Consider the following 17276-nt stretch of genomic DNA (forward strand, 5'->3'; position numbering starts at 1 on the left):
TTAATGACCCTAAATATGCCCATTATGGTATGGAACAAAATTATTTCAACATCCTGTCTTTTACGTTCTTCTTCGGGCTTGTGCATGGCGGCCTCACGGCGATTTCAGAACTACGAGGCGACGTTACAGCGCGTGCTGCAATGTGAGAACATGTACCTCAACCTAGATCGGCTGGTCCGATCGGCGCGGCCGCCAAGGGGCGAGCATTCAGTCGGAGTCGCAAATTCCGCAGCAAAACTAATTTGCCGTATTTTGGGAACAGTTTAACGTAAGACATTATCCTGCGAATAGGGTCCCCGATGATCCAACGAGCACTGTAACAATATGACGCAAACTGACTGAAATAATGAGAAAAAAATGTCTTATCCAAAAGAGAACGTTGCTAACACGACCAGTGCCTAAAATATTTTGTCGTTGGGCCATTTTTCCTGTAGAGGAGAGATAAATGTGAAAACGCCGGCATGCCTGCAAGAAACGCGTCTAGTTCACATTACTAAACTGGTCAGTGAGATAAGGCGAGAAAAAGAAAGGAAGAGAACGGGAAAAGCACAGAGAAGGCAACGAGGGAAAGACACACTAGCAGCGCGCCCAAGTGGCGCTGCCAATCGCTCGAATACAAACGCTCCCTGAGGGCATTTGATTTCAGAAAATGTAACAATCCCCACATTGTTTTCTGAGAATGTGACCCATGACGGCATGGTCCAACGCTCTTTGTCTCTGAAGATGGTCTAGAGACCAGACTCTTTAAAAGATTCCGATGAATGTCACGCTCGATGTCATAACACACAGAAAAGCACAACACGTGTGCTACTGTTACTCCACAGGTGTACGTTATTCAGAATTCGCAGATTCTTGTTTGACTACCGAAGATGACCTTTGGGTTACTTTGGGAATCAAGGATAGTGCAACGGATGAAGCAAGAAACGGACATACCGCGCGCACTTACTGCCAACTGAAATTTTAAGAAAACACCTAATGTAAAGGCAGGCAGGACTTGAGCAAGTGCCACTACTGAGCCAGCAATAATGTAGTTCAGAAAAGCAGTTAAATGGAAATGAGAGGAAGTAAAATTACTTACAAAGCAGCTATCAGCATGCTTCCGAAAATGTTGACTCAATGCGTCATAGTACCACCCTGGGCTCACAAATGCATGATCCAGACGGTTGCAAAGATAAACTTTCTGTGCCTCTTCCCCCCACATTGCGAGTAATTTTAGTCGGCAAGTACTTTGGAGGAAGCCCACATGGAATTTATTTATTTATTTATTTATTTATTTATTTATTTATTTATTTATTTATTTATTACTTTCGAATACTCTCGAGGCCAGATGGCGTTCACTGATCTTCATCGACGTGATGCTGGCCTGACATGAATAATTGGAAAGAACAAAACAAGCGGCTCTATTCTGAATACATTCAAGTGTGTTAATAAGGGTGAGCTCACAGGGGTCCCAAACAGCAGAGGCGTATTCCAGCTTTGGTCTAACAAGTGTTCTGTAAAAAGAGAGCTTAAGAGAAGATGGTGCAGAGTGAAAATTCCGACGCAGATAGCCAAGCATGCGGTTGGCGTTGTTGGAAATGTAGTATACGTGGATGCGCCATGATAGATTGTTAGCGACTTGAACTCCGAGGGTACTTGTAGCATGTGACGGGTGACAAGGAATAACTGTGAAGAATATAGTTGCGCGCAGGGATGGTGTTAAGAACGTTGAGTCACATGCATCACTTCACATTTTTCGGTATTTATTGTCATGCACCACTTAAAACGCCACTGTGACACATTATTAAGATCGTGTTGAAGTTTACTAATGTCAGACGAATCAGTAAGTTTATGACAGTGAACGCAGTCGTCAGCAAACATTTTAACAGATGAAAAACTGAGGCAGTTAGGAAGGTCGTTAATTAGATTAGAAACAGGAGTGGACCGAGAACTGAACCTCCGGGAACACCTAGTTACAGAGGTATGACTTGAAGACCAATTATTTGCATGTACATACTTGGTCCTCTTATAAAGGAAATTCTTAATCCAGTGGAATTTAAAAGGAGTAAGACGTGCAAGACAGTATCAAAGGCTTTAGCGAAGTCTAAAAATATACAGTCAGTATCAGTTCAAAGATCAACACTTGTAAAGAGTTCATTGGTAAAAGTTTTGTGTTTCGCAAGAGAAGTGTTTCGAAAGCCATGCTGAGCAGTGTTAAAAACGAATTACACTCTAGGAACTCTGCTAAGTTAGACTATACGATGTGTTCTAATAAGTTGCATGGTATCCTCAAGTGCTGGCTGCTTCGCTTCTTACTGGAGTGTTTGGAAAAGGTTAAGACCTTTTATTTTTTCCTTGTTCTATTTACAACATTTTTCTTGGTCATCTAACAAAACTGATGAAAGTATCACGATTTTACATACAAGCATATGTTTACAAAAAGCAGCAAAGAAAAAAGAATGCTTGCTTTTTCATCGGCCTGCGTTAGAACTTTATTTCTAGTGAACTGCAAGTGGGGGAGGAGGAAAGGACTCTTGCGAAAAAATACATTACGTCTCCCTGTCTGTACGTGCCATATTTGGGATTAGTTACACAATATCAAGAAAACTAGGAGGGCGAAACAATGGTGCACTTTGAGGGACGAACCGAAACCATTCTCTGGCACGCCAGATTTGGCTTTGGTTATAACAGTAATAAACACACATTTGAAACCACCTGCTCCTTTATACTTACTTGTGAAACTTACAAGCACTAAGGCTTGTGTCACTTAAAAGACGTAGTGCCGAGCCTGCTGAACAACTGTGTCATCCTGAGAAATGCCGACTTGCCCAATTACGTTCCTTGCTGCATCATGCGCGTTTGTTTGAGAAGCACGATTAGGTACGATTTTTATTCGCGCTTGAAATAACAAAAAGCAACAACAAAAAATCCCAACCGGTCATGCACATTGATCGTTTTTAGTATGCGAATACTACAGAATGTGAGTGAAAATCCACGGTATTAGCCGTAGCCGCTCTCTGTTTCTAGATCTCGCCAAACACTCTATATGAGCCACTGTCTTCGCCCCCTAGTCGGTCGCCGCCACTGTCGTCGCTGCTCACGGTCCGGGCCAATCGAGCAAAGGCGCCGTCCTCCAGGTGGCTCTTGCGTCCGTAGAATCGCGCGCGATGGCGCGACGCCTGCGTGCCCCCTCCGAGACCCAGCGCCGACGGGGTGGTCGTCGTGGGCGACTCGGTAGACGCGGCCTGCGGGGCCACGTACGGTATCTGCACGTCGTCGTTGCCATCGTTCTCGGCGGCGGCGGCTTCCAGGTGCGGCCGGTACGCGCTGTCGTTGTGCGACTGGCGCGTCGCTCGACTCAGCCGGTCGTCTCCGTCGGTCGGCGAGTGGCTGAAGAAGGAGCGGATCAGGTCGTCCAGGCTCTTGGTCGTCGGCCTGCTCGTCGCGTTTTCCTTCGGCAAGCCACCGCGCTCCACGACGCGCATCCTCCTGCGAGCCGACGCGTCGTCCGACGCCTGCGTACCGTGACGTCAGCACATGAGATGTTGCTTTGCTGGTATACGTTACGTGCATTGATGTTCGCCCCGAGAAAGTTTCCATCGCGCGAGGTGCCGCGCTATAGTCGGCTACAAAACGGGCGCGTTCACACTGAATCTCTTGTTGCGTGCGTTGTCGACCGCGAACTCTCACGAAATGCTCTAAAGATCGCCGGGTCACTTTTCGCAGGTTTGTTCTCAATTCATGGCTAGTGCAGGAGTATTTCGTATGCGTCTAGGCAATGTTGAGTGGGCATTGCCCACTCAACAAACGTAGACACTATGTTAGGTGGACAAATACGGTAAGGAGCTTCAACAAAAATCACGGATGGCACTAACGACTAGTTTTGTTACTTACCACTTCAGCATCGCTAACACTCGAAGTCTATCTACAACGACAGCACGCTAGCCAACAACATCGTGTCGGCTGCGCTCGCAGCGACAGAGGCTACAGTGCATGCATGAGTGCGCTTACAGGTAGGTAAGTGCACGACGTCGCCCGCGCGCACCAGCAGTATCGCATAACATCTCTAGACATACACAGGACGGGAAAAACCGTGTATTTACTCGCAGCGAAATTAATTTCACTTCGGACCGAAATGATGAAGATAATACTTCCCAATGCAACAATGCCGAGAAAAAGAAATACGATACGTATACCCACGGTGAAAGCCCGATTCGGTTCGTATCAACACTGCTAACACACTCGCATGTTTAAACCACAGCTATCCTAATGCATATAACTTCCATGTACGGCACAGTACACTTGTCCTGCAGACTTCTGTTCACACGAACCAAAGCACAAGTTCACAACGCACCAGCACATATACTCGCAAACAACAACGTGAGTGATCATGAAAGCGCCATTTGCAAAATGGTCAATCGGATGTTTACAAACTGAAGTAGCTTCCGTCCCTAACCCGTTCGGTCTCTCGCAATCCCTAGTTCTGATTGGCTTGCGACAAGGGATATATTTTTTTTTCCGGCGACAAAAATCGGTCTCGGACCGATTGGTGCGACGTCGCGCCACGTATATTTTTCGGTCGGGGGTGTTGTCGCCCACCAGAATTTTGCTGATGTGAAAGGGGCATAACTACTTCAAAAAGGACGCTAAAGGATGCTAAAGCGCATTAAGAATAAGCTTTAGCTCGGGCCCAACTCCGACGCGGCCTATTCAAACGCATGTAAAACGCAAAAACATTTTTATGAGATAACCCCTGGACTGATTTTAATGAAATTTGTTGCATTTGAAAGAGAAAGCTAAATTCTAGAGTCTGTTGGAAGCGAAATTTCGATTTAGGGCTTGCATTTTCTTTGAAACATTTTCAAATATTTGAGCGTTTGAAAAAAATAGAAGCACGAGGGTTACAAAATAAAGAACTGATATCGCGGTTCTGTAAACGGTATTCATTAGATCATTCAAAGCGGACAAACTCGGTATGTCATTTTACATCTTAGGTGTATTTGTTACGTTGGTTACAAGGGTTCTGCAAAAGTTGTATTTCGCTATTACTAAATCTTTTTATATTCATCTGTAACATATCAATTTTGTCCGCTGTAGATTTACTATTAGATACAATTCCCAGAATTGTATTATCATTTTTTGTTGTTGAGTTACAGAGTTGTAAACTTGGTAGTATTGTTTTTTGAAAATTTTCGATTTTTGTCAATTTTAATAAAAAATTGACAACCTAACTCAAAAATTCGAAACAAAAAGTCACTAGACTTTAAGTTTTTCTCTTAAATGCAACAAACCTCGTGAAATTTGGTGTGGTGGTTGCCGAGAAAAACGAATTCTCATTTTACATGTATTTAGATAGGAGCAACCAAGCTAAAGCTTCCTCTTAAGTTGAAAAGTTCGTGAGCCTGCAAGTAGCAGTTTGAAACCGCGCATTAGGTCGACATCTAGTGAAGCTTCAGCAATAGTTAACGTGCAAGTCCTTTCCAGAGATATTGTGTTGATGGTAGCGTGTGTCAATATCGTCCGAAAGCTTTAAGTTTGATGAGAAAGTGATCAAAACAGCATTGTAAATTTTTACGGAGTGAGCGGCCATCTTCCATGTCATGCTGAAACGCCGGTTTCTGTCACATAACCGATACCAAGTCGTATTGCTAGGAGAGATACTACCTGGGCGCGCCAAGGGCTGTTGGCTCCTCTGCAAAATCAGAATAGTGCATGTGCTCACCTTGACTGAGACACTTAAGGCGTTCGAGGTACGCGATGTCATCCAGCCGCCACCCGTAGCAAGTAAACTACCATAAAAGTGAGCGTTGCATAAGAGCTCAAGTGACTCCCAGCCTTCTCAACAATAAGCTGTATCTGGGACGTTATGTGACTTGAGTTCCTATCGATATCTTAAATTAGTTGCTTGCGAAGATAGCAGTAGATGTGCATACCTTCAGAACGAGCTTGGTGAATAAGAACAGGGACAGAACGACCGTGGCCACGCCCAAGACGGAGCAGACGGCTATCCCCGTGTAGCGCACAGAGTAACCGACCGAGGCTGACTCGGGTTCGATGCGCTCCAGGGAACATCCGGCGTGATGGACAATCATGGCTACACTAGAAGCTATGACCGACCTTCTTCTTCTGCTTCTTCCCTCTCGCGTATGCTGCGTGAGCTCACGAGAGTCCAAGTTCAAAGCCGATTTGGACTCCCAAAAGATAATCACTGAAGAATCAGGACTCGCAGATTTAGGATTCAAAGTAACCTCAATTCTTAACCCCTCTAGTGAGCTCATTTTCAGGTCTCCCATGCGTAATCAGAAGATCCGAAGTGAGTCCGTAACAGTTAAAGTGTGTGAAGAGCAATGTTTTGAGGAAACAACCAAAACAGGGGAAGTTAAGTCTTTTACAAATGCTGACGCTTATGATAAACGTCTTTATTAAATTTTGAGAAATCACCGTTCCAGTTCTCGACTGGAGTAAACATAAGGCAGAGTCTTGCAGGTTTAGAGTTTAGGGGGATAATAATTATGCTTTAGATGATGTCTTGAAGCTTTGAGTGGCCGTTAATGTCCAATAGGATGATCTAAATCAAATTCAAGGCATTCTGTTTAAGCCTTTGAAAATTAACTCTTACGGTTTGCAGTATAGTCGTCATCATTGTCATCATCATCAACCCCACAACCACTACCACCATCATCACATCATCTTCATCATAATCATCATCAATCGCAAAAGAAATGAAAGCATCACACGACAGAAAGCCAGCAAGGTTTGGTGGCTTTATGAACTTGCGACATACGCGGGAAGGCTACGCGTCCAGATTCTCACTGCCGTAAAGTACCGGGCGCCCAGTTAGCTTGATTTAATATGAATAAATTGGAGGGGAACTCGAAGCGGAGGCGATGTGCGAGAAGATTTTCGATAATTTTCTTCCTTCCGCACGAGCTGCACTCCTATCAGCGTTATTCGCGTTCTCGATATTAACATACTTGAGCCGTAGCGGCGTTACTATACACGCTCATGCAGCTATGCGCACAAGTTGGCTTTAGTTCTGCCTCTACACTTGTATTTTATAACCCTATCTACTCATCCCCAGCATAGTTCAACCCAGCGGATGTAGGTCTGGTTAACCTCCCACGTTAACCCGGACCCGTCGTCTGCACTATGCACGTAAATACACGCGCACAAAGTTTGGACAAGACCTTTATACATAGCTTCGTCGATAAAATATAAACTTCGCGCAATCGCGTCATCTTGGTGTGTTATGCACTATTTTAGGCAACATTTACTATCTGCGCAAACTAAGATTCCACGTGCCAGTGCGCAAGGCGCTGGTTTCAGCAATCAGTCAACGAAGTATTCCTCCGGAACAAATCTTGGTTGTACGGGTGTCGTGGATGGCTCTCTGATACTTGAATTTCCGTCTCGTGTGTTGGCTGGTTTACTCCGTCGAAGCTCCAGCGTGGAATTCATCTGCACAAGAAAGGGGTGACGGGTGTAAGAGGGCGGACGAGAAAAGAAAGCATAGCGTGGCACAAAATGTTACGTGTTGCTGCATGAAAACGGCTTTTAAGGCCATAATAAAGCCGCGATCTCGAGACTTCTACCAAGTTTAGATCAGTGTTAACAGACGCAAGCAACGTTTCCTAATTATAAATGCTGCCAAAAGGACAATGACAAAGTTTATGAAATTGAGATGCTGATCAAATTCTGGCTGGTGGGGGAAGTTCACAACAGTTCAAAGACGCAGTTCCAGTTCACCGGCAGGAGCCTGGTGCACAATGAAATAAAATAGGATCTTCCACGTAATAATGAGTCACAGTGAAAAGATCTTAAGCACCTTGTGCTCAAAGGGCGCCGAGGCGAGAATCCAGATGACTTTCTTTTTCCGTGTCAAAGGAAAGCTTCCTCAGGGGAGCCGTAACGACTTTCTGATAAATTTTACCTTGATAGGCGCTGTGTTAGTACAATGGGAAGAATTCCTTGCGCGGGTGTCAACGTAAACGTGCATGCCGTAGTCTTAACTTCTTTGTAAGACATGAATGAGAAGGGCTGGTTTTTATTAGGCTAGACTTTCGCACTTACAAAGATGGAGCGAACATTTACTAGCACGATTCCATTTCCTTGAACGTTAGAGTTCTGCGAACGACCTTGAATTTCCACCAGGAATCTCGACCACATACATACACGGCCGTTCTAAGAAGCCCAGCAACGCACTAAAGGATAAGAGTACAGCACGGCCACTGCATTCAAATCGCCCTGGTGTCGCTCACCCAAAACTGCGCGGTACGCGTAGCGAGCGTGGCGGCCAGCAAGAGAACAGCGGTGAACGAGATTGACGCAAAGAAGAGGGCCCTGGTGCAGGAACCTCGCCTCGATGTTGAGTCGCCCGAGAAATGGTGCTGCGCATCGGACACAAGCATCCTTGGCGCCAGCAGGGAGCCCACGTCACACGAAGAATGAATCTGTGGCTTCTGAGAAAACGCAACGCACAGCCCTGTTCAACTTCTTCTTTGTTGCTGTTGTTTCCTATCGCGTATCTGGCTCCTACCCACTATGGGGAATTGGCCAAGAAATGGATGGGTTATTCCAGTTTATGTGGGTGCGTGAATGAACTCTCTGACGGAGACCAAGCTGCTAATGCCCGCAGGTGGGCGGTCACCATATTCCAGGTAGCCGTGCTACCTGGAATTCACCAGCCGTAGCAATGTTCACTAGCCGTAGGTGGTCTTTAGCTCTTCAGTTCCGCGAAGGTGGTCCTCAGCTCCTGGGATTGCCAGCTGGGCCTGCCGCTGGTCTCCTGTTGGTGCGTGAATAGGCGTTGTCCGCGGGTTCTTTTTGCATGCCCAGACCATGCGGTAAATGGTGTTTGACCTATTACAGAATTGGCATTCTCTTGCATATTGTGAGGGGTACATTGCGTGTAGTAGAGTGCCATGGAGGTAACTGCCCGTCTGAAGTTGACCTAGTATGACGGCTTCTCTGTGGTGTGGTGGCGGATATTCCCGCCTGTTCTTCTTGTAATGTTCTAGAATGTTGTAATATTTGCTTTGTATCATTTCGTTGGTCTGACGGTAGACGACGCCTTGGTGAAGTTGTCCGGTGTACATGCTCTCGGGTGGCAGTGTTAGCCGCCTAGTTCCCGAGCAAGCGGCTAATGTATAGATGTATAAATTTCCGAATGTCTACGGACTTAGTGCGGTATGACGTAGACGTATGACGTAGAATTATATGTTAAAGTATAATCAGTAAATTAAGATCGAATGAGTAATAGTTGATCTTCTTTCATCTTTCCAAATGTGGCACAGTATTATCATTCTCATTTACTGTAATATCAAATTGTTGTTCACTTTATGTCTGTATAAATAAACTTCGAATTACGGAATTTTAGAGACTAATATTATTTCATTTATTTGCCTAATTATTTTACAGTGAAGCTGTTACTGTGACAGAAGCACTCAAAAAGCGTTATATGACAGTTTCCACGATTTTCTAAAATGCCTAGATTCTTCAAGATGTTTATATTATAAAGGAGATTTATTGGGGTTCGTAGCGACCGCCGGTTCCGTAGCAAAAGTGACCGGTGTAGTGACGACATCCTGCTGGTGAACAGCCGGCAGCACTTCCGCGACCTCTTCATGGATCACGTTACGGAGATGAGACGGCAAAGTGCTGGCAGACTCCTGAGTGACGGACACCAGAGATAGCTGTCGTGCGACTTCTTCACGCACGAAATCCTTGATTTGGGTTATCAGGGAGGCTTGTTCTGGACCGGTGGTCAGGCTGCAGAGTGACATCACATTTGGTGTGGGATGTCGCCTGGTCAGAGCTCGCTGCTTGCGTAATTCATCATAACTCTGGCACAAGTTGATCACGTCGCCAACAGTGCGCGGGTCCTTGGGCAGAAGCATCTGGAACGCGTCATCATCGATTCCCTTCATGACGTGCTTGATCTTTTCCGCTTCCGTCATGGCAGCGTTCACGCGCCTGCACAAATCTAGAACATCTTCTATATAGCTGGTGAATGTCTCACCCGTGTCCTGAGCGCGTGTACGTAAACGCTGCTCGGCTCGGAGTTTCTTGACGGCGGGTCGGTCAAATACTTCTGTAATCGACGTCTTGAACGCCAACCACGTTCGGATATCCCTCTCATGATTTCTGAACCAGAGACTGGCCACGCCCGCGAGGTAGAATGATACGTAAGCCAGTTTGTCCGAGTCATTCCATTTGTTGTGAACGATCACCCGTTCGTAGGACGACAGCCACTCTTCAACGTCGTTGTCGTCGGTTCCGCTGAAGATAGGAGGCTCCCGCTGGAGAACGGTGCCAGTGCAAGGGACGGGTGGCGATGGAAGAGTCTGCTGGTCGGTGTCCGGCGTGGCGGAGAATAGCGTCCGAGAACGGAGTTCCAGAATGGTACAATGGAACGTTACCCCGCACCTCCACCACTTATAAAGGAAATTTATTGGGGTTCGTAGCGACCGCCGGTTCTAGTATGCACCGAGCAGTTCCCGAGCTCGAGCCTCTGCCGCACGCTTGAAGCTGCCGATGCTTCTGACTCTGTGCGCACGTTTGTTCTCTTCCTTACAATATTTTAAGGAACTGTTAAGGAAAAAATGCCGACAATATTTGAGGTGAGTGTGTTACTGAGTGGTTTAATGAAAATTGCTAAGCCCTCTTTCTTCGGCCTGCTCAGAGGCGTTATTTGAAATGCCTACAAAGATTTCTCCTGTTTCTGGGATGACCAAACATGGAAGCAATTTCATATTTAAAGGAAAGGGGGGCCATTCTACGCGTAATGTTTACAGAAAGCTTGGAGTGTGTAGAGTAATTATGTGCTTTGGAAATACTTAATGAATGCTCGTTTTTTGCATATGTTCAAGTGTTATACTAAACGTGTATTTGTTTTTCCGGGCCTCCTCCGTGAACTATGCAAAGCACGTTGCTTATGTATCTCGGTAAAGTAGCAAGCTTGTGAATGACGAATCATAAAATTATTATTCTGCGTAGATGAAGTACAATTGCAGAAAATTAATTATTGAATTGGTACACATTAGACATCGTACTGCCGTTATACGCAATGTTGCCTCCTAAAGTAAGTGTGAGTGACAACAACTCGAACATCAGTAAACATTGGGGAAATTTTAAGTGCAACTTGTTTAAAGATTTTAACTTTTCTCGCTTAATTATGAGCATTAAAAATAATTATAGAAACCTAATAATTGTTTTTCGCTGTTTTCACGTCTTGTACGAGCTTCGCAGTATGCTTCTCCGGTGTCCCCGGTGAAATAAACTAGGCACATTGTTTAAGTTTGGTGAAATTAGGGGCAGGTTGTGGATGATGTGTAGGCAAAGTTCAAAGAGTTGGGTAACTGCAGCCTTTGCAATAAATTATTGATTCATGTGCTCAGCAAGTAGGCTTTACGTACAATGCAGAATACACCCCGCTGTGCTCTGGGAGAACAATGCACGAAGCCTAGACAAAATTTAGCGAAAACCGGAAGAGGAGGAGGGGAGGGGGCGGTATTGTGGTCAGTGTTCTCGTGAAGTAAAATGTATGCGGATGAATTATCGCCTTTGTGAAAAATTCTTTAACCAGCACTTGGAAGCGTTTTGTGGGGGCCTGGATCCAAATGCGCCAGCCAAATATGTCCAATGTTTTGAAGTATCTGATTTATTTACTAGCAGTTCAAAATTGTTATTGCAACTGCTCGAAAGACACAACTTCTATAGAAATTGGGTTGTGGTTCTGAGAAATCGCACAAATCTGTTGTCTTCTTTTTTTTTTTGAGCCCTCGTGCCATCTGATTCATGACCGCCAACCCATAGGGCGTTGCGCCCGCTGTGGGGGATAACTAAATTTAACTAACGAACAACCAACCCAACCCACCGACTAAGACGAACATCGAAAGTCTTATTGACCTGCGCAATGAATAGACTAAAAAGCGCTTGTGTGCTTCATCTAGAGCTGGAAATGAAGATGTGATGATCACAGGACAAAAGAAAAGAACACACACACACACACACACACACACACACACATATATATATATATATATATATATATATATATAGTCATATCATAAGAAGCCAACAAACACTGACACCGAGGACAACATAGCGGAAATTACTTGCGCTTAATAAATGAAATAAAGAAACGATAAATTAGTGGAAATTAAAGTGGATGAAAAAACAACTTGCCGCAGGTGGGAACCGAACCCACAACCTTCGCATGTCGCGTGCGATGCTCTACCAATTGAGCTACCGCGGCGGCGTTTCCCCATCCACTTTCTTGGGTATTTTATGTGTACTAGTAGAACCCTGGGAGTGTTAGCCAGCGCCCCCACTCACAGACCTTGGCGGCGGACGTGGAACGTCTTTTTTTGCCGCAGGCGTCACGAGAACGTGATCTTTTTCGGGTGAAGGCAACTGGTCAATAAACCCACATATGCTACCTGAAGGCATCAATGTTGCCGGATTCGAGACCCTCGTTAAGTAATGAACGAGAAGAAAGGGGGTTAACCGAGGGGCCCGATTTTTATTAGTCATATCATAAGAAGCCAACAAACACTGACACCGAGGACAACATAGCGGAAATTACTTGCGCTTAATAAATGAAATAAAGAAACGATAAATTAGTGGAAATTAAAGTGGATGGAAAAACAACTTGCCGCAGGTGGGAACCGAACCCACAACCTTCGCATGTCGCGTGCGATGCTCTACCAATTGAGCTACCGCGGCGGCGTTTCCCCATCCACTTTCTTGGGTATTTTATGTGTACTAGTAGAACCCTGGGAGTGTTTATTGGAGAGAACCCTGGAGTGGGTTTATTGACCAGTTGCCTTCACCCGAAAAAGATCACGTTCTCGTGACGCCTGCGGCAAAAAAAGACGTTCCACGTCCGCCGCCAAGGTCTGTGAGTGGGGGCGCTGGCTAACACTCCCAGGGTTCTACTAGTACACATAAAATACCCAAGAAAGTGGATGGGGAAACGCCGCCGCGGTAGCTCAATTGGTAGAGCATCGCACGCGACATGCGAAGGTTGTGGGTTCGGTTCCCACCTGCGGCAAGTTGTTTTTTCATCCACTTTAATTTGCACTAATTTATCGTTTCTTTATTTCATTTATTAAGCGCAAGTAATTTCCGCTATGTTGTCCTCGGTGTCAGTGTTTGTTGGCTTCTTATGATATGACTAATAAAAATCGGGCCCCTCGGTTAACCCCCTTTCTTCTCGTTATATATATATATATATATATATATATATATATATATATATATATATATATATATATATATATGTATGTATACATTCCTTATTTGAAACGTACGTATGAAACAGCTAATAGTCGAAACATTAAACGAAGCCGGAATGAAGCGTGATCGAAAATGTACTAATTCGCCAACAGTTTCAGAAGGGGCAGTAAGATCATAAGCAATATATATATATATTAGTACATTTTCGATCACGCTTCGTTCCGGTTTTCCGGTTTTGTTTAATGTTTCGACTATAAGCTGTTTCATACATATGTTTCAAATAATACACACACACACACACACACACATATATATATATATATATATATATATATATATATATATATATATATATATATATATATATATATATATATATATATATATGTGTGTGTGTGTGTGTGTGTGTGTGTGTGTGTGTCCTTTCATGTACTACTTCGCCCACAGTTTCAGAAGGGGCAGTAAGATCATAAGTGATATATATATATATATATATATATATATATATATATATATATATATATATATATATATATATATATATATATATATATATATATATATATATGTTCGCCGTCGTTACAGTGGATTTATTGAAACCAGGCTATGGTGTCCAAGCGAAATTGTTAGACCAATGGCACTAGCTATTCAGCTATTATTCAGCTCGCTATTCCTACAAAATGGGCATGCTTTAAGCAATAGGCCGGCCTCATTTCCAATTTTTCACTTTGACCAAAGTTCATGTAGAAAATAATTAGTGAAACTAGTTCGAAATTGTGTTGATGATAAGCACACATTGCCGTATGGCCGCCATGACTGACCAGCAAAAACTATTTGCATCCAGTGTGTTACTTTTAATAATTTGGAGCAACTGTTCTTAAAACACTAAAGTGATTTTTTCTTCATTTGGCAGTTTCAATTGAAGCACGAAGCACTCGCTGCGACAGTAAGGTTTAACGCTTCGCTTGAATTTCTTGGACGCAGTGTTCTAACTATGTGCCGGTCCTGCTAACGAGGACGTGACATAAAGGCGTTCGGCAAAATTTCTGGCGCCCTTAAAAGCTTTAACGAGGCGCGTAGGGTCTGTGATGACGTCGCAAAGGTGGCACTACGCAGCCCATAAAGCGCTACACCAGTAAAGTTACATCACTTTGAAGTTTGAGGGCTGATATTCTTTTGCACATTTATGATTTAATAATCGGAGGAGACTTAAGATAAAAGACATGCGCTGTGAATGTTATTTTTCATGACACATGTCTGTGGGCTGCCATTCGGAAAATTCAGGAAAATATATTTAGTGAGGAGTGTAAGACCTGGCATGAGAAACTTTAGTAATTGAATAATGTGTTAATATAGCCCGCATATACGGCATAAATAGGGACACAAGATACCTATAGCTAAATATATTCGGAGCCTCCCGGCGACGCCGATGACGACGACGGCGAAAATTTGCTTGGAGCGTCCATATAATTTCTGTCGCAATAAAGCATTGCAGCTATTTTTTTGGAACGTGTATGTTGGAGACCTAAACGTCTCGTTCTTACCAGAAGGAGGCTTTCACGAGTTTTCTGCTCGGGCTAACTGCAGTGAGGAAGATTATAAATGTTTCAGACTCTCTCCTAAGCACATTCGCAAAATACGAAAACCTTTCTTTGTCTTCCTTAAAATATTATCGTAGGCACGCATGTCACAACCCCGTTCCTCTTTGTAGCACTCAACTGCCTATAGCATGTCTCTGAGCATCTCTCGATCGGTGGTTTGCACACAGGCACGCGGAACAAAGGTCCTGTCACTAGAAAATTTGCGCGTTCCCTTTCCTCTAATCAGCAGCATCATTGCGAATTCAATCACAACGACTGAAAGCTAACATGTAAATAATTTGTTCAACACGGCGCCAGTGCCGCGACCTTTGTTCTCCGTGGAACCGTGCCAACTTCGTTTTCGCAGTCCGTGGTAACATTTCGGCGCACCTCATACATAACTCAGCAATCACTCGTTGCTTGACTCCGTTCTCAACCCCGCCAACGCTTGCCGCTTTTGTTTCCGCGTCCGATGAACTCCGTATGCACTCTCAAAGTCAGGACGCGCACACGCGCAAGCTCGTGCAGGTGTACACATCGCTGCGTCCCTCGAAGCCGTTTTCTCAGTGAACCCAGCGTCTCGCGCCTTCGGATGAACCTAATCCCGCCTCGGTTCCCAGCGCGCGCGCAATCCGCCGCCCGCTCTGGTTCTCGATTCAGTCGGCCTGTTGAGCCGCGTCGCGCTGCGCTCGAGCCCTTTCTCCCTGTCTGTCCCCGCGCGTATAGACAACCTCAAAGTCCCGCCGTGCCACCCTTCTTTCTGCCTCGCGCTGTCCGCAGAACGCTCGTAATTTATTCAGCGCTCTCTGTGCGTGCGTTTACACGTGTGCGTGAGGGTGCCGCACGGCTTGTCGAAACAGTAGCTACAGTTCGCGGCGTGCCGGCGCCTCTCGTTCCTATTTGTTTCCTTTATTTCTTTTTGCCCCCTTCCTCTCTATCTTAGAGCGTTCCGCCTACCTTTTGTCCTGCTCGGCTTTTTTACCTTCCCCCAGGGGTCTTGGTTGAGGTACGAAGGCAGGAACCAAAACGCAAGATAAGAGCGAGTTGGAAAGGGTGACGTATGGTGGCGAAGAGGAGTTGCGCGCATCGTCTCGATAATTCCGTGCACCGCTTTTAGAGGTGGCCCATCGCTTCTGTTTGTGAGGATGTTAAAATATAACAAGCGGTTGCATTACCGCCGGCCTTATCTATATATATATATATATATATATATATATATATATATATATATATATATATATATATATATATATATATATATATATATATATATATATATATATATATATATATATATATATATATATATATATATACATCAAGGGGTAGTTTTACGCCTCTTCCCAAAGCTAAATGAGGGTTTCAAACTTTCGTCATTGCAGACGCACTCGGTATGGAGCAAATGAATGTCTGGCACTTCGTGTGCGCTGTTCACAATGAGCTGTAAGGTCAGGTGGGGTTTTCTGCACCTTGTTATTTTCTTTCTTTCCGGCGATCTTAATGAGAACGCGTTCTTTCTCCTAAGGAAGAGAAACCGTGCAGCTCAACATGCTTTATGTTTATTAACGCAACAAAATGTGCCCAGTGTTGCAACAGAAACTGGAAGAAGCTGTGAAACAACGGGTTTAGATTTTCTTAAACTCGTTTAAGTCCACCGCATTTTTTATTTTAGAGAGGATTGGCATACCTGCCGTCTTGAATTCTTAGATTATTGTGATCTGCCGGTCAGCCAAATGGACCATCCACCACATCCAACGTGCGGAAGCTCAAAACCATGAAGTTGTGGTGTAGTTTTGATATAGTCAATGTACAGCTCGAGATGTCTACTCGCTTGCAGGCGTACTAATTCGATGATATGTGCTACCAGACCACTAGCATGACGTGTTGCTCAAGCTTCTGGGTCATAAAGTGTCACACAAAGATTAATGAGGCCTTCGGGCATTCAAGGTGATAATAAATGAAATGAAATGGAATAGTAAGCAGACTGCTGCCGAAATCGTTTAGTCGAAGTGGAAATTATCGGTAGTACACAAGTTTTTTCCTACTTGACACCGCTTCCTTGAGATCGCAGATCGAATGCCCTTTGTTAAGGTTCCTTTAGGTGCATCGATGTTATATGGTTGACTAAGCGCTTAACTTTCAGAAACAACTGGCGTTACAAGATTTCTTCTGACCTATAAACGATGGCGCCTGGGACTCTTTGTGTCACTAAATTTTGGCAATACTCGCACAATAACACTTGCCATGCTATAATAATTGGGCAATGACAATTAGTTTTCATTTCACTGTTCTCAGCAGAATCAAATAGCCAGTGACACAGAGTCTGAAATAAGCTACTCTTTTGTCGAACGAAGAAGTCATGATGAAGTCAACTTGAGGAAGGTTAACTTTAAAAGCCACATGGACGTAGGAAACAAGGATGTTGTGTCGACACATCCACGTAGTTGCTACTCATCGTGACTTGTGTTACGCACGCAC

The 17276-nt window shown here is 44.4% G+C and overlaps 2 protein-coding genes and 1 long non-coding RNA gene across 4 annotated transcripts in view; 1 reads left to right on the forward strand and 2 right to left on the reverse strand.

Moving 5' to 3' along the window:
* The window catches only part of LOC135909309 (titin-like), a 204235-nt gene that overhangs the window by 66244 nt on the left and 120715 nt on the right, over nucleotides 1-17276 (forward strand). The window lies entirely within an intron of this gene.
* LOC135908968 (uncharacterized) lies at nucleotides 2500-6119 on the reverse strand. Its single transcript, XM_065440831.1, has 2 exons — nucleotides 5913-6119; nucleotides 2500-3494 (listed from the first exon to the last, which is right to left on the reverse strand). The coding sequence occupies exons 1-2, from the start codon at nucleotides 6069-6071 to the stop codon at nucleotides 3003-3005; spliced, it is 651 nt and encodes a 216-aa protein (XP_065296903.1). The 5' UTR covers nucleotides 6072-6119; the 3' UTR covers nucleotides 2500-3002.
* Nucleotides 7152-8480, reverse strand: LOC135908977 (uncharacterized). The gene is made up of 2 exons (XR_010566522.1): nucleotides 8238-8480; nucleotides 7152-7437 (listed from the first exon to the last, which is right to left on the reverse strand). It is a non-coding gene; the product is annotated as an uncharacterized lncRNA (long non-coding RNA).

This window comes from Dermacentor albipictus, chromosome 1, assembly GCF_038994185.2.
Source record: "Dermacentor albipictus isolate Rhodes 1998 colony chromosome 1, USDA_Dalb.pri_finalv2, whole genome shotgun sequence".
Lineage (NCBI taxonomy): Eukaryota > Metazoa > Arthropoda > Arachnida > Ixodida > Ixodidae > Dermacentor > Dermacentor albipictus.

Coding starts and splice junctions, on each gene's coding strand:
- LOC135908968 (XM_065440831.1), bottom strand. CDS start 6,071: ATGATTGTCCATCACGCCGGATGTTCCCTGGAGCGCATCGAACCCGAG. Junction 3,495..5,912: donor TCACCAAGCTCGTTCTGAAG/GTATGCACATCT, acceptor CACGGTACGCAG/GCGTCGGACGACGCGTCGGC.